Raw genomic sequence first — 22,302 nt, forward strand, 5'->3', positions numbered from 1 at the left:
CCCTCGCAGTCATGAAAGCATTGGGTCACTCTTCTGGTCTGGCCGGCGCTTCTCCCGGCCTGGCGTTTCTCGGCTAGGGGTGCCCGGCGCCCCCGCCCTGCTTTGTCCCTGGTGCAGCGCCCCCTGCCGGATACCGTGCTGCGCCTTTTGGGGCCCACTGCGCCCTGGCAAAGGTCGGTGAGTCCAGCCGAGTTCCCCAATGCTTTCATGACTGCGAGGGTAGTTGAGGGGGTTGGGGTGGTGGGAGGAGGTCGATGCCCCGAGCGAGGTGGGGAAACTTTGAGACTTGGAGGTCCTGTTCGCCCCAGAGTCTAGTTTCTCAAGAGTGGGCTCTGCAGAGTACCCCAGATTATCAGAGGTGCTGGTTGAAAGCGCAGTGTCTCAGGCCTGGCTCCATGCCCACTGTACAAGCCTCTTCTCAGGGCCTGGAAATGTGCGTTTAGCTAGCATCTTGGGTGGTTCCGATGCTCGTTTCTTGGAGTCTCGGTGGCTTTCAGGTAGATGATTGTAGTTTATGCACGGACTCAGACCTGGATACTCTAGTTTTGTGAACTCTGCATTCTTGTTCTCCCTCCGACACTGCAGAGAGGAGTCCTTTAGGTTTTCCTGCTGCTACTACTACATAGCGGAAATGTGGTTTCTGATTAGACATTCCTGTTGCCTTCTTCTCGGGTTTCTTCTACCAGTCCCCTAGGAGCCAAAGCTGTATGGATAAGGTACTATGGAGGCCTTTGTGCCCTGTTCTTAGCTGTAGGAGGGGCAGCAGTTTTGTTGTCTGTTTGTTTTTTTTTTCCTTTCTTAAGGTCTCTAGTGCTGCTTTAGGCCAGAGGGCTGGAGTCTACCACCTGCTGATCCGTATCCCGAAAGCCTTGGGCTTTCAGATCCCTGACTCCTTCTGGAAGGTTAGGATAGTAACATAATAACTTTATGTCAAGAGTTGGGAGGTGAAGGCTCTGTGTGTGTGTGTGTGTGTGTGTGTGTGTGTCTGTCTATCTGTCTGTCTGTCTGTCTGTCTGTGTTTACCCGGGTGCTTTTTTGTTTAACAAAGTTTCTCCCTGGCCTGGAACTCCCCAAGCAGGCTAGTTTGGCTGGCCAGTGAACTCCAGGTATCCACCTATTTTCCACCTTCCTAGCCTAAGATTGTTAGGTGAATGCTACCACACAACATTTATTTATTTATTTTTTTAAAGATAGGTCACATTATGTATCCCTGGCTAATCTGGAACTTTTTGCATAGACTAGGCTGGCCTCAAATTCACAGATTTACCTGACTCTGACTCCTGAGTGCTGGGATTAAAGGGGGGAGTGGCAATTTTTTCTTTTAAAAAAAAATAAAATATTCTATAAATTCAAATCTTTAAATTAATTTAGAGCTTAATTCTCTTTAAAAATGGGTCATGGATACCAAAGTCAGGTCCTGCTTGCAGGGCAAGCACTTTACCAATTGAGCTGTCTCCTAGCCCAGTGGATACTTTTTGAAAAAATAATTCTAATGACACTTGTTATTCAGGACCATCCTCAGCGGGGTTGGGCACTAGGGGAGAGAGACCTAGCTTGGTTCTGAGTTTATAGCAAAGCAGCCGGGTGGGTGTTGATGGATGGGAAATGACAAGGTGGAAGTACCACCTGTAACAGGATTCTGGCTAAACTTGGCCTAACAGAATTGCGGAAGACAGAGCCAGCCAACATCCCTGCAGGCTGGTAGAGGATGAGAAACCTCATCAGACATTGCAGGTGATCAGCCACCTGGAGTAGTTCTTCCTAAACTGACTTGAGAAAACTCTTTGCTAGAACTGGATTCTACAAAGACACACACCGATGGGCTGGGAAGAGGGTTCAGGAGCTTGACAAGTTGTGCCAAGCAGGGATTCTTATCTATAGATGAACTCCAAGCAGAGGAGCTGTACAAGTGAGAATTCTTTTCCTTCTTCCCAAATGCCAAGTGCCTTGAGGTTGAGGCCTTGGGTCTCCCCAAGTTCCTTTTCTGCAGCTCACTCTCCGATGTTCTTGGAGAACACTGCTCTGGCTTCACGGTTTAGCATTGTGTTCAAAACGCTTGGCTTTTGTATGCAGAGGACACTTATTCTTGTCTTGAGAATCTAGTTTGGGAAATACCCCTGGGTCTCATTTCTGGCCTGCTTGACCATCCAGGAAAGTAGCTATGAAGGCTCCCTGCTGACAGGGCCCCTCCACCTACCTGGAGACAGACCCCCAAACCTGAGCCAGCAGGTTGATCTGCTTGAGGTATGATTGGAGCAGATGCAGTCCCACCAGGGATTTGAGGTCATTCTTTCTCTGAATCTATCCTTCTGTTATTTTTTCTCTCAATTTTTCTCTTTTTGGGCTTGCTCTCAGTAATGACCATTCATATCTTCTCCATTTATTAAGAAACAAGTTAAAAAGCCGAATGTGGTGGCATATGCCTTTAATCTTAGCATTCAGGAGGCAGAGACAGGTATGTTTTTGTGACTTAGAGGCCAGCCAGGTCTACAAAGTGAGTTAAGGGCGACCAGGGCTATTACACAGAGAAACTCTGTCTTAGAAAAACAAAACAAGGGCTGGTGAGATGGCTCAGTGCTTAAGAGCACTGACTGTTCTTCCAGAGATCATGAGTTCAAATCCCAGAAATCACATGGTGGCTTACAACCATCCATAATGAGATCTGATGCTTCTCTTATGGGGTGTCTGAAGACAGCTACAATGTACTTACATGTAATAAATAAAAACCTATGGGCCAGAGTGAGCGGGTTGGAGCAAGCAGGGCCAGAACAAGTGGGGCCGGAGCAAGAGGGAGAAGGGAAGGGGAAAAAAAAAGAAAAACAAAACCAAACCAAACAGTGTGAAGTTGAGTTTGCCTCCATCTGTTCCTGCTACCAATGTTCCACCGCTTCCTTCCATTTCAGCAGAGCTTGTTTGTTTGTTTGTTTAAGACAAGGTTTTTCTGTGTAGCTTTGGCTGTCCTGGAACTAGTTCTAGACCAGGTTGGCTTCAAATCAGGGATCCCCCTGTCTCTGCCTCCTGAGTGCTGGGATTAAAGGTGCGTGCCACCATCACCCTGCTTCAGCTAAGCTTCTAACAAATGCCTCGTATTTATTGTTACAACTTCTTCACCTCCATCCACTCTTCCCTCACTACCGTTTGGCTTCCGTCCACACCACATCACTGAAATGTGTCTTGCCGGTGACCTAGTTGCTAAATTCAGTGGCTACTTTCAGTCTTCATCTCACTCAGAGGCAGCGCCAGATCCTGTTGCCTACTGGGTTTTGATTGAAACTGCTTTCTTCTAGACTGGCATGATGATGTGCCCCTGGGATTCCAGCTGTTGGGAGATTGAGGCAGGAGGATAGCAGGTTTGAGGCTACATAGGGAATTCTAGGACGGCTTGGGGAATTCAGAAGCCTGAAAAGGGACTACCACGCTGAAAAGACTCTGTGCCTTTCCTCTTGCAGCGCCAGAGGTGGAGCCCAGAGCCTTGTGTGCCTTTCCTTCTCAAGTTTGTTAGAGCCCTCTTTCTTACCGCTGTCCTTTACTTGTTGGCAAACAGCGCTGTCTGAATCCTCACTGTAGGCTTTGCCATGGCTTACACTCATAGCTTACACTCATGGCTTACACTCATGGCTTTCATACCGTGCACACATTGATGGCTCTGGCTATCGGCAGAAGACACAGGACTTTGAGTTTAGAGACCAGGACTTTACCACTCTGGCAGAGGAAAGAGAAGGGGCATCCGCATATTTTCGTAAGTTCTTGCCTCCGAGCCCTGCAGGGGCAGTGTGATGGGCCCAGATGGATACTCCACATGCAGATGGTTTGTGTCACAGCTAAGAAACATAGAGCTTGGGGAGGAGGGAATCTACGGCTTATAAAGGAAGCAGTAAACTGTTATCCTTCAAGTGTGCCTGTTAGAAGCACGCACTGAAAAGAGGCTCAGGTAACAAGAGGCAGGGTCTTCCCATCCACAAGATGTGAGAGTGTGCCACGCTTTTACCAGTGTGCATGTCATCTTCTTCCAGTGAGTATATCCTCTTCCGGAGCACTCAGGTCTCTGCTCACTGAGACAGGCCAGGGACCCTGGAGCGAGTGTTCATTGGATCATCTTCAGCACCCTCACCTGGCTAACAGAGTCTGTTAACACTGGCATCAAGACCAGCGGCTCCTTTCTGCTGTCTGGTTCTCTGGCTCTCCATGGCTCTCCAGATGCTGTGTTTTGGGTTGTGTCATTTACACATACTGTACCACTCCATCTTCTCAGCAGCTGTGAGATTTGCTTTGTTTATGGTCCTGATTTCCCAGGTGAAGAAATGGAATCTTTGCCAGGTTAAGTGATTTGCCCAAGATCTCATAGACAGGGCTGGGGAGTTGAACTTAGGTTTGTCTGAGTGGAAAGCCTGTGTTGTTAGGACTTCATACTATTCATCTTCATTTTAAAATATGTCTCTGTCTGATACACAGCTGTTCCCTTGGTTGAGGATCTGTCCATTTGAATCTATTCTCTTCTTTCTCTCCTCTCTGTTAGCCAGCTTTTCTTTATTATAGCAAGTATCTGAGAGAATCAACTTATAAAGAAAAAAGGTTTATTTGGGTTCATGATTTTATTTATTTTTGATTTATTAAAGATTTATTTTACTTTTAATTATTTGTGTGTATGTGTGTGTGTATCAGTGTATAGGTATGTACACTCCAGTCCAGGTATCCTTGGAGACCAGAATAGGGCATCAGATTCCCTGGATCTGGAGTTAAAGGTGGTCCTGAGCCATGGAGGTGGATGCTGGGAACTCAACTGTGTCTTTTGCAAAAGCAGTAGGCTCTCTGCTGCTGAGCCATCTCTCCAGGTCCTGTTTTTACCTTAAACTGCAATCTTTTCTCCCTTCCAGACAGTGTCTCAGTATGTAGCTCTGGCTGAACATACACTTGCAGTCCTGCATTAGCCTCACAAAGGATGGGATTATAGGTTCCAGTCAACACAGCCAATAGATTCATTTTACAGGTCGTCAGTCTGTGATCAGGAAGCTTTTAGGCCACTGTTTTGGTGCTAGGTAGCAATGGTGGGGACTGCATGCAGGGACAGAACACCCTTTGAGTCTGAGAGGTGAAAGAGGAAGTAGTGTTCCCCAGTTCTACTCAAGGGCTGTGACCTCAGTGACCTTAAGACTTCCCACAAGGGCTCACCTCTTAATGTTTTGCTGCGTTTCAATAGGGTCACCCAGAGACCAAGCTTAAGTATGGACCTTTGGGAGCATTTAAAGTTCAAATGATAACACTCTCTCTTCTTCAGGCCTTTCTGTCACCTTCACTGCAAGCCTCTAAACATGACGTTGCTAATACTAAGGAGTAGTCCTGCCCTCTTCTTGTTTGCTTTTGTCACTCATATTACTTACACGTCTTCCCAGATGCCACTGTCCTTTCCTCCTTAGCAGAGATTCTGCCATCCCCCAAGACTTAAGTGTCACTTTCACCTGAGGCCTCCATGCCCACCTTTTGGTGACTATATTGGGGACAATAGCATTTCTGGTGCTTCTGTTTGTACATGACATTCTTCCTCAGACAGCCTTCATCCCTCTTTATCTTTTAGGTTTCACTTGCTGTCACTTTCTCTGGCATGGCTTCTTGGATTCTTTTGCCTCCTGCTAGCTAAGCTCAGGTGTCTATCTTGAGTATACTGAAGTCTCTCTGCCTCTACCAGATGCTGTAGTAATAGAACTGTCATTAGCGGAGGCTGTTGTCCATCAGCGCTGGCGTAGTGCAGGACCTGAAACACTGGGAGTGCTCAATACACTGTAGAATGAAACTCAGCTCCCTGCCTAGTCTGCCATGCTTCGGATAGCTGTGTGTTATCGTCTTGTGGCTGTGACAGAACACCTGACAGTGGAAGGGAAGAGGGTCTTTCTCGACTCATAGTTTGAGGCAGAGAGGCGTGGTGATTGGAGTGTCAGGTGGCTGATGGGAGGAATGCTCATGCCCCGCCCACTTTTTTGGGTTTTTTTGTTTTGTTTTGTTTTGTTTTGTTTTGTTTTTTCCCTTTTTATCCCGTCTAGGACTCCTGGGTAATTCTGAATCCAGGCAAGTTGATAATGAGGGTTAGCCATCTCAAGCTTTCTGCCATGTGGTCTTGCTGCCATGGACTGATGTGTTCTGCCCTGCCTTCCCTTCCATGATGAGACTGGCTGGAACTGTGAGCAGAGCAAACCGCGCCCTGCCCCGCTTCTGTTGTTTGTGGTAGCTGACCACAACAAGAACAACAAGTGTTGCTCACAGGCTGCGTAAGTGACTCAGGGTATTTGCATTGAGGAGGAGTTGATGCGGATGCTGAGGCGCCCACTCACCTCTGCTCTGGGACTGCACTAAAGCTAGAGGAGCCGGGTGTGGGAGAAAACCAGTGTGGGTTTTTCTTTCTTCGGTCTCACGACCGTTTGCGGACCGAGAAGAATTTAGTGCTGACCTTTGGTGGACATCAGTGCCTACGCCACCATACAACAAAGGGCTTTTCTGTCTCTCACTTGATAATGATCTTCTGCTTCATCAAAGTGTAGTTAGTCTCTTTAGTTTGGAGTCTCTCCTAGATCTGTCTGTGCGTTTCCTTGTAAGATCTGGTTTTAGCAAAGAACTCTGCCAAGGTCATTTAGCTAGAATCCTCTGCTTCATTATCTGATTGCTCCCATGAGCAGGCTTTTTATTCTGCATCAAGCCGAGGGTGGTGTTTGTTCAAGCTGGTTTGTCTTTAGTAGGAATCCTGTAAGGTCAGTTTAGCTAGACACTCTCTTACTTTTCTTATTTCCTCTTGGTAATTTTCCATCCACTGACTTTACTCTCGCCCGTGGCTATGGTGCAGTATGTGGTGCCTTCAGGATTAAGCTCCATCTCTTCCCTGCACTGAAAAGTCTGTCATAGATGTCCCTAATTTGGGGACTTGATTTTGAACAAGGTTTTCTTTGTGCTGCTCTTCCAAATATCGAAGAACGTTTTTTCTTTGACAGGTTTATTTTTCTCTTCGAAGGGAGACTTGTCTCTTTTTTTGGGGTGTCCACAGTAGCCCAGTCAGTCATGTCTCTATCACAGTTATTTCTCTATCACGTTTAGGTAAAATACTTTTTTTTCTCTTCGCTCTGACAAAGTACCTGTCACAGGCAGTCTAACGAGGGAAGCTGTTATTTGGCCCATAGTTTAAGAGCATAGTCCCATAGGCCCATAGTCTGTCACAGCAGTTCAAGGTGGCCTGTCACATCACATCTGCAGACAGGAAGCAGAGAGAAAGATAGATATTGGTATTTCACTTGATTTATTCATATTTTAATTTTTATTATATTTTTGGCTGGACATGATAAGTATGTGCTTTTATTCTCTGCACCGGGGAGGCAGAGACAGGTAAGTCTCTAAGTTCCAGGTCAGCCAGGGCTGCATAATAAAAAGAGACCTTGTCCACAAAAAAATTTTATATATATGTGTGTGTGTGTGTGTGTATAATTTTTTGATTATTCAAGACAGAGTTTCTCTGTGTATCCCTGGCTGTTGTGGAACTTCCTTTGTAGACCAGGCTGGCCTCCAACTCAGAGATCTGCCAGCCTCTGCCTCCCAAATTGCTGGGATTAAAGGTATGCACCACCACCAACTGGCAAAACTTTAAAAAATTTTCTTTATTGTATTCAGTTTAGGTCCTTGGCCAATGGAATGGTACCACTCACATTTAGGATGTAGCTTCCAGCCTTTGTTAACCCAGTATAGAAACTTCTCAGAGACATAGCCAGAGGTTTGTCTGTTAGATGAGTTTAGATCCTGACAAGTTGACAGTCAATATTAACCACCACAGTCTCTAAAAAAAGGGCCTATACCAGGCACAAATGTAAACCCCCATTGGTTGGCCTGAGGTTTGGACAGTATAATCCATCCACTTGTGCGACATCATAAATATCCAGTGTCTCTCTTAATCAGGAGTCTAGAAGCCTGAGAATACCACAGACCTCTGCTGGTCGGTGTACAGTCAGATGGTCAGAGATGCTGTTGAGAGAAATGGCCTTCCATGGAGGGAGGACAAGCCAGGGAAGGACAGCAGAGCTAGCCACTAGGTCTCCAGCATCAGAGGCACACATCCTAATCCATCTACCTAGTGCTGCCAAGAACCGTAAACAATGATTTCATGCTTTCCTTTCTATTCTCTAATTGAGTTTTCATTGCTCCGTGCATGGCCTGCCTTAATCTCGTTACCTAGTTTGTTCTATAATAGGAGCTCACAAACTTATTATCAAAACAAAACCAAGCCGCAGCACATCTGGGATGATATGGTTTGGACCTGGGATGCTTGTTAAAGGTTTGGTCCCAGGCTTAGCTGTCTTAGGATCTGGTGGAACTTGTAAGAGATGAGGCTTGTGGGGAAGCATTAGATCATCATGGGCGTGTCCTTCAAGGATTTACTCCTTGTTTATGCTTCCTTTCGTGTCCCAGCTACCATGATGTGCTGTGCCCTGTCATAGACTCAAAAGCAACGGAGGGGCTGGAGGATGGTTCAGTGGTTAAGAACACTGGATGCTCTTATAGAGGGGCTTCAGTTAGATTCCCAGTACTCACATGGCAGCTCACAACTGTCTGTAACTCCAGTCTCAAGGGATCTGATACCCTCTTCTGGCTTCTGAGGATACCAGGCATACAAGTGCATGCATACAGGCAAAACACTCCCACACATAAAATAAATGTAGAAAAAAAAAGCAGTGGAACTGTGGACCTTGGGCTGGAGCCTCAACCTCCAATCTGTGAGCCCCCCTAAAAGCCTTTCACCTTTGTAAGTTGATTACCAGGCGTTTTGTTATAGTAACGGAAAGCTGACTAATACTCAACACAGAAAATGACATGGAATTGTAGGTTTCTCTTCCATCCAGAGATCCTGCCTCCTACTGCTTAAGTGGCCCATGTCCTGGGTGTTTAGCAATCTTTGCTTTCCCTTTTAAATTATTTTAATGTACTTAAATGGAAAATTTCCAGCGTTCGCAGCTTGAAGCTAGTCTGATCTTGCTTTATCCGACCTTCACCCATTTCCCATTTCTAGTGCTTTGGTTGTTGTTTGTTTATGGCGCTAGGTCAAACCTAGGGCCCAGTGCTTTCTGGGTAGGTGCTCTGTCACTGACTTACTTCCCCAGGCTCCTGTTTATACTTTTACTTTGAGATAGTGTTTTGTTAAATTGTTCAGACTGCCCTTGACTTCCTCTGTGACTCAGGCAGGCCTTGAACCGCTGGGATTGGGGGCCTGTGCCTCCAGGACCAGTGGTTTCTACATTCCTTGGGCAGTTGTGTCCTGTGTATGTATCTATTCTTGCTTTGGGTTATTTTTAACTTTATAAAAATTCATCTTGCTGTATGAAATTTTTTGCGGAGCAACTTTTTTCATGTGCTAATGTGTCAGTAGAACTCAGTATTGTGGAGGCCGCCATAGATCCTTCACTTTGTGTAATGGTACACTTCGTGCAGGCTTATACCTTGGCTTATCGCTCCACTATGCTACTGATGGCCGCTCGATATGTTTGTGGATTTTTGCTGTTGTGAAGAGTGCTGCTCTGAACCACCTCCTCTTCTTCTTCCCCCCCCCCGTCATTTACAAAAAGAAAGAAAAAAAGAATAAATTTGGGGGACCTGGAGTGGAGCTCCGAGGTCTGAATCACATCCTCTCAACAGTCACAAGGCACAGCCTTAGCCTCAGTGTGATGCTGTTTAGAGATTGGCCTTTGGAAGGTAATTAGCGTTTAGATGAAGTCTAGAGGATTGACCTCTTGAGACTGAAGAACTTGCTGTGTCCCCTCATGTCCCTAAGGAAAGGCCATTTCGAACACAGTAAGGAGGAAGCTGGGAAGAATTCTTATTAGAACCCCACCTGGTACCCTTTAGTTTCATCCTTTAGAACTGTGGGGATAGATAAATCCTGTTCCCTGACCACCCACCCTGTGGGTTTGTTATGGAGGCATGAGTTGACTAAGACAACCAACCAGAGAGGTCAACTACCTCTTGATACACCTGCTTATTTCCTCTTCTGTTAAGTATCTGTATCTCTGTGTTTCTGTTGACTTTTTGAGTTAGTTTTTGGTTACAGCACTTGGGAGGCAGAGGCAGGCGAATCACTGTGAGTTTGAGGCCAGCCTGGTCTACATAGTGAGTTCCAGGTCAGCCAGGGGTACATAGTGAGATCCTGTCTTAAAACAACAGCAGCAAAAACAGAACAAACAGCAGCAGCAACAACAAAAACCTGCCTAACTTATTCTGAACAGCCAGAAGGTGGAACTAACCTAGGTCTACCGACAAACAGCTACATAAAAATGTCATGTAGTCATGCAGGGAGTTATATTCGGCCATAAAAGAGAGGAAATTCTAATTCATAGTATGACATGGGTGACTGTGCTGTGTAAAATAAACCATCACAAAATGACAAATAGTGCTCGACTCCACTTACCGGCATGCCTAGGGCGGTCACATTCGTAGAGTCACACAGAGAGAGAGGAGTGTGGATTGTTTAGCACAGAATGTTGGTTTTGCAAAGATGAAAAGAGCTTCAGAGACTGATGGGTAGAGGATGCAGAGCAATGTGAAACAACTGTGCAAGTGATTAAAGATGGCAGCGTTCATAGATCCTGTGTTCTGGTGAGCTTTACCCCTACGGGAGAAAAAACAGTAACATGGCAGCAGCTGCTTGTGAAGTAAAAAAAAATCCTTTTTTTAAAAAAAAAGATGTATTTATTTTATTTATATGAGTACACTGTAGCTGTCTTCAGACCCACCAGAAGAGGGTATTGGATTCCACTATAAGTGTTGTGAGCCACCATGTGGTTGCTGGGAATTGAATTCAGGACCTCTGGAAGAGCAGATGGTGCTGTTACCCTCTGAGACATCTCTCCAGCACTTCTAAATCTTTTTGTACACTAAGCATTGAATGAACAGTGTATGTCAGGCGTGAGGCTTCTCAACAAGAGTAAGATTCATGGACTGGAAGGGACTATAATCGGTGTATGCAGGCAGGTTATATAAAATGTTCAGAGTGACAAAGTTCTATTGGTGACATGTGACGAGCGGCCAGTTCTTCCTAGGGTGCCTGGGAACCTATGAGGAAAGCCGATCTGTAACTGGAATCCTGAAATGTAAAAATATTCTCACTACATTTTGCTGGCCGAGGAGGGAGATTTCATCAGTGTCTGGTTCGAGTACTTTCTGGTTCACCCCATCTCTACACTTGATCCTTTGGTGAGGGAGGAGACCCTAGCCAGCCTGGGCCTGGAAAGGTGTCTGGACAATGTCCTGGATGTTAGTCTATTTGTTTATTGTTTCTAAACTAACTAGCAAGTGAAAGAAAGGAATAAAGGCTGGTGTTCTCAGGCTTGTTTGTAGAGAACAACACACATAGGATTGTGAAAAATCAGTTGCTGGGCTGGAGAGAAGGCTCAGCAGTTAAGAGTTTGGTTTTCTTGCAGAGAGAGCTTCCCTGTTTGGTTCCCAGTACCCACCTCTAACTCCAGTGCCTGGGGGAACTGGATGCCCTCTTCTGGTCTCTACAGGTACTACAGACACACACATAGGCACATCTGTACACATAATTAAAAACAAAACTCTTTTTAAACTCGCTTATTCAGATCCAGATTGATTTTTGATGTCCCGTGGGTGTGTGGAAAAGGGGGAAGGGGATGTCTCAGCAGGCCCATGCCAAGGCATCTCTTCCCCCTGAGGGACCAGCCACACACCACCAGTATAGCATAGAATAGAGTTTATTCAGGGCATGGGGAGGGGAGCCAGGAGGGTGGTAGAGACAGAGAGAGAGGGGGAGGTACAGGGGAGAAAGAGACAGAGAAGAGAGAGAGGAGAGAAGTGGAGGCCGGCCATGACCACATGGAGAGAGGGGGAAGAAAATGGGGGAGGGGCAAGGGCACAAAGAGAAGCTAGAGGCAAGAGAGTAAGAGAGAGAGGAGGAGGCAAGCAGCCCCTTTTATAGTGGGCAGGCCTACCTGGCTGTTGCCAGGTAACTGTGGGGAGGAGCATACCTGGGTGTTGGCAGATAACTGTGGAGGTGGAGTTTAGACAGAATACTAACATTCTCCTGTTTTGGTTTAATTAAAAGAGAAAAATTAGAAAGAGGTGACAGCGAAGCAGGCTACTTCCTGCTGGCATTGGGGGTGACGTGTCTTTACGGGGAACCTAGAAGAATGGGTATGGGGAATGTTTGTCCGGTCTCAGGAGAGCTGGCTGTTTCCTGCTGTGCAGGGCCTGGCCAGCCTTCCCTGGGCTAAGGGGTTGGCTTTTCATTGCCCCAGTCCATATGACTGGCATCTAGCTGACCTACGACTTAGGACATTGGCCATTTGAGTGACTCCCCTCCTCAAAAGTAGTTCACAGCCCCCAAAAGCTCTTGGAGCAGCCGGAAATTCTGGTACCAGGTTGAGCTACTTTCTGGCAAGCTCCAGGAGTTCACCACAGCCGAGGCCCCTAGATATTCTTGTGATGACCTGATATCTAGGCTGTTTGCCTGATTTCATTACCGACTTTTCTTTCGAGACATCAATATGAATAGCTCAGTAACAGCCCCCCCCCCCCCCGTCACCCAATGGGCAATACATTGTCTTCGACTGCACCCACAGACACCCCACGGTTTCTGTATTAGGGGTCTCTAGAGTCACAGAATTTATTGAATGAATCTATCTATCTATCTATCTATCTATCTATCTATCTATCAATCTAAAGGGAATTTATTGGAACAATTTACAGGCTGCAAACCATCTAACCTAACAATGGCCAGCTACAAGGAGGAAGTCCAAAAATGTAGTAGTAGCTCAGTCCTACGAGGCTGGGTGTTTCAGCTGGTCTTCTGTATAAGCTGGAATCCTGAAGAAAGTAGGCTCCAATAGATGTTCTGGCAATTAGTGCAAGCAGGTGAAGAAGAAGGAACCCTCTGTCTTCTGTTGTCTTCAAGATCTGGATTAAAGGTGTGTGTCGATCCAGATTAAGATCGTATGTTGTCTTCCTGTTTCAAGATACAGGTCAAAAGTGTGCCCTCCGTTTGTGGATTGTAGTTCATTCCAGATATAGTCAGGTTGGCAACCAAGGACAGCCATCATAGTTTCCGAACTATTTCCAAACTAAACAGCAAGTGAAAAAGTCATAAACCTGGAGTTTTCAGGCCTGTTTATAGAGGACAATGCAAATGAGGTTGTAGAACCCCAGCTGTGGGGCTGGAGAGGTGGTTCAGCTGTTAAGAGCCTGTGGTGTGGTTACAGAGGTCCCAGTTCTAATCTTGGAACCCATGTGTGACTCACAACCTTTTATAACTGGCTACATTTTGTAATGGTTAAAGATATTAAAACAGTTTGTTACATTTATTTATTATTTATTTATTCATTTATTTATGTGTGTATGTTGTTGTTAGGACAGCTCCTGGCTCTCCTGGAACTCACTATGTAAACCAGGCTGGCCATGAACTCACAGAAATTCACCTGCCTCTGTCTCCCAAGTGCTGGAATTAAAGGTGTGTGCCACCATGCCCAGCTGGAGAGACATTTTTTATTGTCCGAACTAGGGATGGGGTCCGAACTACTGGCATCAGATGGGTAGAAGCCAGAGATGGTGTTAAACACCCTACTATGCACTGCACAACCTTCTCTTTCTAAAGAGGAATTATGTAACCTAACATCAATGGTGTCGAAATGTAAAGAACCTTGATACGGGAGCTGGAGAGTTGGCTACACAGTTAAGAGCATTTGTTGCTCTTTTAAAGGACCCAGGTTCAGTTCTCAGCACCCACATGGTGGCTCAAGGCCAACCACTATTCCTGTTCCGGGATATCTGACACCACTTTCCCATGGGTTCGAGGCATGCCTGAGGTTCAAATACATACACATAGGCAAAACAAAGGAATAAATGACAAAAAGAAAAGAGTATGACATAGAACTAGAATCTGAACACCCAAGTGCCTGCTACCTAGTTCTCTCAGAAAGTCAACCTGGCTGTCCACCCCAGTATTCTGCTGGTTTTTTTTTGTTTTTGTTTTTTGTTTTTTGTTTTGGTTTTTCGAGACAGGGTTTCTCTGTGTAGCCCTGGCTGTCCTGGAACTCACTCTGTAGACCAGGCTGGCCTCAAACTCAGAAATCTGTCTGCCTCTGCCTCCCAAGTGCTGGGATTAAAGGCGTGCGCCACCACTGCCCGGCCAGTATTCTGCTGTTATAAGCATTGGGAATTATGATGCCTGACCAGTGTGTACCTCAGTCTCCTTTGCAGCATGACTCTGTGACTGGTTCTCACCAGTGGTACATAATCTAGAACAAAGTGTGCCACTCCCCACTAAGGATTCTCTTTCCCTTTCTGCTGGCAGGGTCGAGATGAGAACTAGGATCTGTGAGAGAGCCAGGGTTGCAACCTGGATCCCTGAGTCACCATAGAGAGAGCTGCCCATCCACTGGATATAATAGGTGGCATCTTAAAAAGTTGTGGTTTTTGTTATTACTCTCTGTGTGTATGTGTAGTGATATGTATATGCATGTGTGCCACACAGCATGCATGTGGAGGTCAGAGGTCAACTTTTGGGAGTTCATTTTCTCCTTCTACTTGGTTGTGGCAGAGTCTCATTTCTTTCACCCTTTCATGTATTCCAGGCTAGCTGGCCCTCAAGCTTACAGGCAGTTCGTCTTTGTCTACCTTCCATCTTGCCTCCAGGAGTGCTGGAACTACAGATGGGTGCTGCTGAATTTGACTTAAAAACAAGCCAGGCAGCGGTGGCACAGCCCTTGGGAGGCAGAAGCAGGCAGATCTCTGAGTTCAAAGTCAGCCTCTCTACAGAGTGAGTTCCAGGATAGTCAGGGCTACACAGAGATACCCTGTCTTAAAAACGAAAACAAATAAACAAACAAAAAACCCAACCACATATTTTATTATTTATTTTATGTGTATGGGTGTTTTGCCTGCTTGTATGCCTGTACACAACATATGTGACTCATCCTTGTGGAGGAAATTGGAGTTTTGTTTGAGTTTATTTTATTCTGGCTTTCTTGCATGCATGTCTGTGCATCACATGCATGCCTGGTGCCCTCAGAGGCCAGAAGAGGGTGTTGGATCCCCTGGAACTAGAGTTGTAAGCTACCGTAGGTGCTAGGAATCAATCACAGATACTGAGATTAGAGGCGTGAGCTTTCATGTTTGGGTCAACAGATACCATAAAAGCTTATCTTAGTGACTAAGTTGCTCCCAGACCTATAAATAAATATGTAGATTCCTTCTGACTTGCCTTGACACAAGGAGCCTTAGAAAGCAGAGAGAACTCTGATTAGGAGAAGCACGCCTTTTAGTCCCAGTACTTAGGAGGCAGAGACAGGCAGATCTCTGACGTCCAGGACAGCCTGGTCTACAGAGTAAGTTCCAGGACAGCCAAGGTTACACGGAGAAACCTGGTCTCTGTCTCAACACTCCCTCCCCCATAAAGAAAAGAAAAAAGGAAAGAAAAAGGAACAGCATGCCAGTTATCCTTGTAACTAAGGTTAGCCTAGGGTCAGTTCCAAGCTTGCCATTGAATCTGAATCACACAGGCTGTCCCTGCTCTGTGTGATCCAGTTCCAGATATATGGCTAAACATTGTTCTGCAGTTGGATCTGCAGTATTTTCTCCAAGACTCATGTGTTAAAGATTTGGTTGCAGCCTGTGGTACCATTGAGAAGTGGGAGAAGATCTCAAGAGATAGGACCAGCAGGCTGTGGTGCTGTAACATCTGTAATATCAATTCCTGGGAAGCTGAGGTAAAAGACTTGCCACAAGTGTGAGGTCAGCCTGGGCTACATAGCGAGACACTGTCTGTAATATGCAGGAAGAGGAGAAGAGGAGGGACTCGTGTGTAAGTTAAGTCATTGGAGTTTGTCCTGATCCTCTCTCTCTTTGCTTCCCAGTGGCTGCGAGCTGAACACCCCTGTTCTGCTCAGTGTTCCCTCCATGATGTACTGCGATGCTACAGGCCCAAAGCAAAGAGCCCAGATGAGACTGTGAGCCAAGACAAGACTTTCCTTTCCTTAGCATATTTACCCCAGTGTGGAAGGCTAGCTCTGGGGCTGCCACTCCTTTGGAACCATGGTGGCGTTGCTGTGGAAGGTGCTGGTGGGCGTCGGTCTCTTCGCCCTCACCCACGCTGCCTTCTCTGCTGCACAGCATCGTTCTCATACTCGACTGACAGAAAAGAGGGATGAGCCACTGCCGACTGATATAGTTCTCCAGACACTTTTGGCCTTTGTACTTACCTGCTATGGCGTGGTTCATGCTGCGGGGGACTTTAGAGACAGGGATGCCACCTCGGAACTAAAGAATATGACATTCGACACCTTAAGGAATCGCCCGTCTTTTTATGTGTTTCACCGTGCTGGCTATGGACTGTTCCAGCGTTCCTATACAACTCATTCTTCAGACCTCAGCGTGTCCTCTTCTGACGTACAATTGAAGTTCTGAAAACTCAAATCACTGCACCATTCAGCTTTTTTACAAATTAACAGGACAGAAGCAGAATTAAGTCCTGGGATTTGGGATGTAAAGCACCCCCTACACATCAATATTTTTACTGATATTTCAGACTTAATTAAAAAAATCTATAATTAAAAACAACAACAACAACAAAAGATATTTATGTCAGGTACCCTGTCACGGCTGTAGAAAGCTGATTAACTGGATTTGTTTTTGGTTGAGGCCAACATACTGCAGGTGGACCTCACCCCATCCGTCCAGGGCTGAATGGAACAAAAAGACCTCAGTAAAGAAGATACACTTTTGCATGCTTGAACTGAGACATCCATCTTTCTCTGGCTCTGTCCCCTAACCCAAAATATGAGCTCTTCTGAGAGTGAGCCTTTGAGAGTGAACTTTCATGCGGGCCTCCTGAGCTCTGCTCACTGACTACAGTCTTGAAGGAACTTGAAGGTTTTCACAATGTGTGGTTTGATTGTTCATTACACTTCTCACCACAGGTTTCTCTCGGGCTCTCGGGCTGATGATCTGGAGGCTGCTGTGAGCTATAAGCTGGGTGAAGAGGCCTAACTGTGAAGAAGAAAAAGGCCAGCATTCCCAGGATAGTGCAATAAGAGGTGGAGAGAGCCTTGCCCCTGCCAGTCTAGCTACTCCTGCGACCAGTTCCACGTGCCACTTGCTGTGATCTGATTATATGCCCACTTCTCTTTTTGCTGTGGTCCATAGGAGATTCTGCCTTTTGCAAATGTACTAAGGTTTGTCAGAGGACAAGAATCAAGGAGGGGAATGTGTTTATATAAAACTGTCCCCTGGTGTCTTCAGAGGATTGACTCTACAACCACACACAGGAACAAAGTCCTTGGATGCTCAAGTAGTTTTTAAAAAATGACATAGTACTTCCATAGACCCTCTTCCCACCCTCCCATATACTGCCAGCCATCTCCAGATTACGTGTAACACCTAATACCATGTGACTTCTCTGTAAACTGTTGCTGTACTGCTTTGTTTAGGGAATAATGATAAGATACTTGCATATGTTCAGTACAGATGGAATTTCCCCCAAATATCTTTGGTTAGCAGTTGGTTGAGTCTGTGTCTGGTTTGTTTACTTGTCCTTATGGTCTACTTTTACAAGAATGTTGTCTCCCTGTGGGGCAGATCATGTTTGTCTTGGTTCCTGTGGTGTTCCTCATTCCTGTCATAGTGCTTGGTGTGTTCTTGCTTGTGATATATTGGAGAGGGGACAGAGGTGTGTGTGTGTGGGGGGGCACAGATACACAGACACACACACCAGGAAGAGAGAGAAAAGGAGACAAACAGATAGACACATAGTCAGACCTGGAACTTGATATATGTAGCAGACTGGCCTTGTACTCACTGAGATCCGCCTGCCTCTGTCTCAAGTACTGGGATTAAAGGCGTGTGCCACCATACTTGGGTTTTTCCATACATATTTATCAAGAAAGGCTCAGTTCACTCTGAACCTAATGTTTCAGGACTCACTGTTGATTGGTCTGAAACTTTCACCACTGTTTCCACTCCTTCCTGTTTGAAATTTCCCAGCCTTGTCTTCCATGATACAGTAAGGGAAGCCCTGTACTGGGTACCTTCCTCCTTTGCCATCACTTCTCTAGAGATTCCCTTCCTCCAGCATGTTGACTACACATGGCCTTTCTGACCTGTCTCTGGCTGTCTTCTCATTCTAAGAGAGCCGTCTTATTTACTTTTCTATTAGATAGTACTTTACTTACTTGTATCTTGTTTCCCTTCCCTGGGATTTTCCTGATCTTCATCCAAAGGGGAACTAAGACCTGTTATCTATATTCCCTGCATCTCCATCTGGGCAATCCTGGCTTTAGTACATGGCTGTATCATTTAACTTCTCATAGACATAACCTGTGTTACTGGCACAGTCCTCATCTCCCCCCTTAGCTGTACAGTCCTTTTCATTACTACCAGTCCTACTTTAGAATGCTCTTCCTGCTGCACAGCACTGTCATAGAACTCTTGCCTTCAGACTTCCAACACCTCCGGACTGTGAATACAAAATTAAGCCCGAATCCTCATCATTGGAGTGCCTTCAGAGCCAAGCTCCTTCCCACTTCTCCAGCTTCTCCATCCCTGTTCCGTGTCTTCAGAACACTTGTAGGTGCACAGTGTACCCAGTGGTGTCAAGCATTTCACTGAATGCCTCTTGCAATAGTTAGTTTTAAAAATCAACTTGCTACGAATTAGAATCACCTGGAGAGAGAATCGCAACTGAATAATGGCCTTTATCGGACTTGGCTGTAGGGGATTGTCCTGACTGTTAATTGATGTGGGGAAGCAGCCCACTATAGGTGGCTCCATTTCCTAGGCAGGGGATCCTGAATGACATAAGGCAGGAAGAGAGTCGAGAGAAAGCCGGCAGCATGGGTATATTTATTTCTCTGCTTCTGACTGTGGGTGTGGAAGACGGTGCCTAACTTCTACTCTTGCAGTGGGTTGTGACTGACATTGTGAGCCAAATAAACCCTTTCTCTCCATGTTTGCTTTTTGTCAGGGTGTTTTCTCACAGCAACAGAAATGAAACTAGAACGCTCTGTATTGGTTTATTAGGACTACCACAGACTGGAAGAAATAGGAATTAATTTTCCTTAACTCCGGAAGCCAGGAGTCAAGACCAAGGAGTTGGCTCAATGCCTTCCTCCAAGGACTCTCTCCTTGGCTTGTGGGTGGATGTCTTCACATAGCCTGCATTTTGAGTATTTTTGTCCTCTTCATAAGGATCCCATCCATACCGATGACGTCATGTTATCATGATTACTTCTTTAATGATACAATCTGGGGAAGGTTTTGGGGATTGGATTTCAACATGTAACTTGTGGGGAACCACTATTTAGCCTGCAATACTCCCCCTCATGACATTACATATATGTGTATGTGTGATGTCGCAGCTCTTTCCTACATCAACTGGAAATCCCGTATCTCATCTAGATCATGTGTTGGGTAAATTCCAAGTATGAATCTTCCTGAGTAAAAGTTTCTCCCCAGCTGTGTACCTGTGAAACTAGGCTACACATTATATGCTTCTGAAATAAATAGGGGGCAAACATGACATAAGCTTCCTAAATCGAAAGGAAAGGGGAACAGAGAAAGGTCACATGTTAGAACCCCTAAACATACAAATTCTGTAGATCTGGATTCAGTCCATAACATTTTCCCCTTAATGAGCCTGGAGAACAACACCTACAATTGAAAACCTAATTGGCTTACCGATTTCATGCTTCATGGTACTCCAACCCATAATCCCCTCCACCATGTGACTGACCCTTCTGTCAGCACAAGGACACTTTCAGAATACACTGCTTGCTCCTCCTTGGGCAGGGCACATATGTATGACCTAGAGTAGACACCTGCAAAGTACTGAGTCCATTAGATAATTTATTTTTCAGTCTGATAACCCAGTTTGTAAGTGCTTAGTGGGTTGAGAGTATATACTGCATGGGTGCTCAAAGGGAAAATTCACATGATGCCAGCACTAGCTTTTGTAACATTCAAAATGGCATGGAGTTTAAAATTCATCTGCTGTTTGTTTCTAGAATCTTTAACTTTTTTTTTTTTGACTGCAGTTAACACTAGGTGACCGAGACTATAGAAAGAAAAAACCTCTACGAAAGGATACTGCTGTATGTTTCCAGAGTGGATATAAGCCAACCCCATGAAAGGGGGGCTCTGCTTTGTACACTGCTGTGTCCATAGTCCCTAAAACTACCTAGAACAGATAGTCCCCCCAATATTTACTGAATCTGTGAGTGACTATAAACAAGCATACACAGCCTAAGCATTTACCACACATGTATAGTCCAGATTCTTGAGTTTTGAGCAGCTTATGAATCTGTGTTGTTGTTGCTTTTTTTTTTTCTCTCTTGATTAAGCTCAAGAGAATGTTAATACTCTCCTCCTGAATGGCAAGATACCAGCTGAACAAGCGTCATATGCCTCTGGGTTCCCCGGATGACTCACAGGAATGCTTTGTTTGGGAGGAGTGGGATGAGACGATGGTTGACAAAAATAACCACGGGTCCTCGAAGACAACATCAAACTCTACTGGTGAAAAGAACATTAGAGGTAACTGTGAATGCTTCACCGAGGCAGAGAAAGATAGCATTTGTTCTAGCATTGTGGGTTAACAGCTGCTCTCATGTTCAGAGAATCAGAGTTAGGATAAATGAAGTAAAATTGCCATTGTTCCTGAACAGTCAGCTGCTCCGTTTAGACGAGAACATTTCTTATAAATGATGAGGGAAACAGATGGGTGGGGTGTGTGGTGAACACCCCAAGGGGGTGATTCCATGCATTTGTCTTTGTCTTTTTATAAAAGGCTTTCCTAGCAGGTGTAGTGGTACAGGACCGTAATTTCAGTGCTCGGAAAGCAGGCTGGAGGAGCATGTGAGGCCAGCCCAGTCTGCATAGTGAGTTCAAGGCCAGCCAGGAGTATGGAGGAAAATACCATCCACCCTCTGCCCAGTGTGCCCACTCAAGGCTTTCCCAGACATATTTTCTCTCATTTGATGACCATGTCTACCAGGACAGAAGGTACACTGGGAAAGAATCTCAGATTTGCCTCCAGCATCATCTGTGTGGTGGAAGACTGCCAGCATCAGCAGTGTCTTGGCAGGAATGTGATGTGCAGATTCTGGGCCCCACCCAGATCTACCTGATCTACCTGGGATGGCCCAGGAGTCTGTTATATGAGACTAGGGGATCCATGCCCATGCTTAACTGTAAAAACCCTTGGACTAGGGCTCACAGGTGGCAGATTACAAACCTTGATCGAGAACCTGAGGATGTCCAACCCTGTCCTTCACTGACAGTCTGGTGTTCAGAGCTGACATTTTCTCACAAGACAATCCATTTTGTTAACTACAGTTTCCTTCACACCCACAAAGCCCAGCATAGTCTGTTATAGCCATATGTCTGGCTGCTCTCCGTGTACCTCTCCTCAGGCCAGAGCTGTCGTCTGTCCCTGGGCGTTTGTATGTGTGTCCTCCACCATTGCTCCTGGCTGGGTACTTCTCACGTTAAGTCTCCTTTGATTCTGGCAGATCTGTTTATCCTCAGCCTGGCATCTATACTTTCTGAAGTCACTTTGTTGACTAGGAAGTAAATGACTGGAGAGCCCAGGTCTGCCTGTCTAACCATTGTTTCCAGAGCTAACCCTGCGGCTTAGCATACAATACATCCTCAGCAGACATTTATTCAATAAATAAACCACGAGCAAGAGGAAGCTTGGTGGAAGGAAAGGATGATTTCTTTTATTCCTGATTCCTGTGCAGTTTAGGCTCTTGGGAGGAAGCAGGATAGGGGTAGGAGTGGGGATGGGTTGGCTGTTTTGCATGCTTTCTGGAAGTGGAATCCTGAAGCCCTTGTTCCATAACTGGCTTATTATTTTTTTAGCACAGTGTCCTCAAGGTTCATCCATGTAGCATCTGACTGCATGTCTTTAGGTTTAAAGTAACTGAGGATATAGAAAGAGAAGCCTGGTAAGGGTACTGCTGTAAGCTCCAAGAATGGAGTGGGTTACCTTGTTTTCAATTCCTGGATAGATATCCAGAACTGAGATTGCTATGGAATGTCTACATCCTTTGTTTGTTGAGACAAGTTTGTGTTGGTGTGTTTCGTTTTTTAGCTATTCTATTGGGTTCATTTATCTACAACCCTTACAGCCCTTATTCTACTCTAATCTTTTCCAACTCCCTAACACTAGGTAGGAGAAAAGGAAGGTCAGAGAGGGAAGGGGAGAAAGGGGGCAGAGACCATTTAGATTACTTCCTGCTGATCAGGGGTGGGGACGTTGGGTTCCTAGGGGCAAGT

The 22,302-nt window shown here is 45.6% G+C and overlaps 1 protein-coding gene across 3 annotated transcripts; it reads left to right on the forward strand.

The window, feature by feature from the left end:
- The first annotated feature begins 68 nt into the window (after positions 1 to 68).
- Positions 69 to 18,973, forward strand: LOC114633351 (membrane magnesium transporter 2-like). 3 transcript variants are annotated; one of them, XM_028781933.1, is made up of 2 exons: positions 69 to 173; positions 15,885 to 18,973. In XM_028781933.1, the coding sequence occupies exon 2, from the start codon at positions 16,063 to 16,065 to the stop codon at positions 16,432 to 16,434; it is 372 nt and encodes a 123-aa protein (XP_028637766.1). In that variant the 5' UTR covers positions 69 to 173; positions 15,885 to 16,062; the 3' UTR covers positions 16,435 to 18,973. The 3 variants fall into 3 exon arrangements, with proteins under 3 accessions (XP_028637766.1, XP_028637768.1, XP_028637767.1); XM_028781935.1 differs by lacking the exon at positions 69 to 173 and adding an exon at positions 863 to 902; XM_028781934.1 differs by lacking the exon at positions 69 to 173 and adding an exon at positions 14,680 to 14,788.
- Positions 18,974 to 22,302: the final 3,329 nt, after the last annotated feature.

Source organism: Grammomys surdaster, unplaced genomic scaffold (assembly GCF_004785775.1).
Source record: "Grammomys surdaster isolate TR1022 unplaced genomic scaffold, NIH_TR_1.0 581, whole genome shotgun sequence".
Classification (NCBI taxonomy): Eukaryota; Metazoa; Chordata; class Mammalia; order Rodentia; family Muridae; genus Grammomys; species Grammomys surdaster.

Bases quoted from the DNA above. Each gene is read 5' to 3' on its own strand.
- LOC114633351 (XM_028781933.1), top strand. From the start codon at position 16,063: ATGGTGGCGTTGCTGTGGAAGGTGCTGGTGGGCGTCGGTCTCTTCGCC.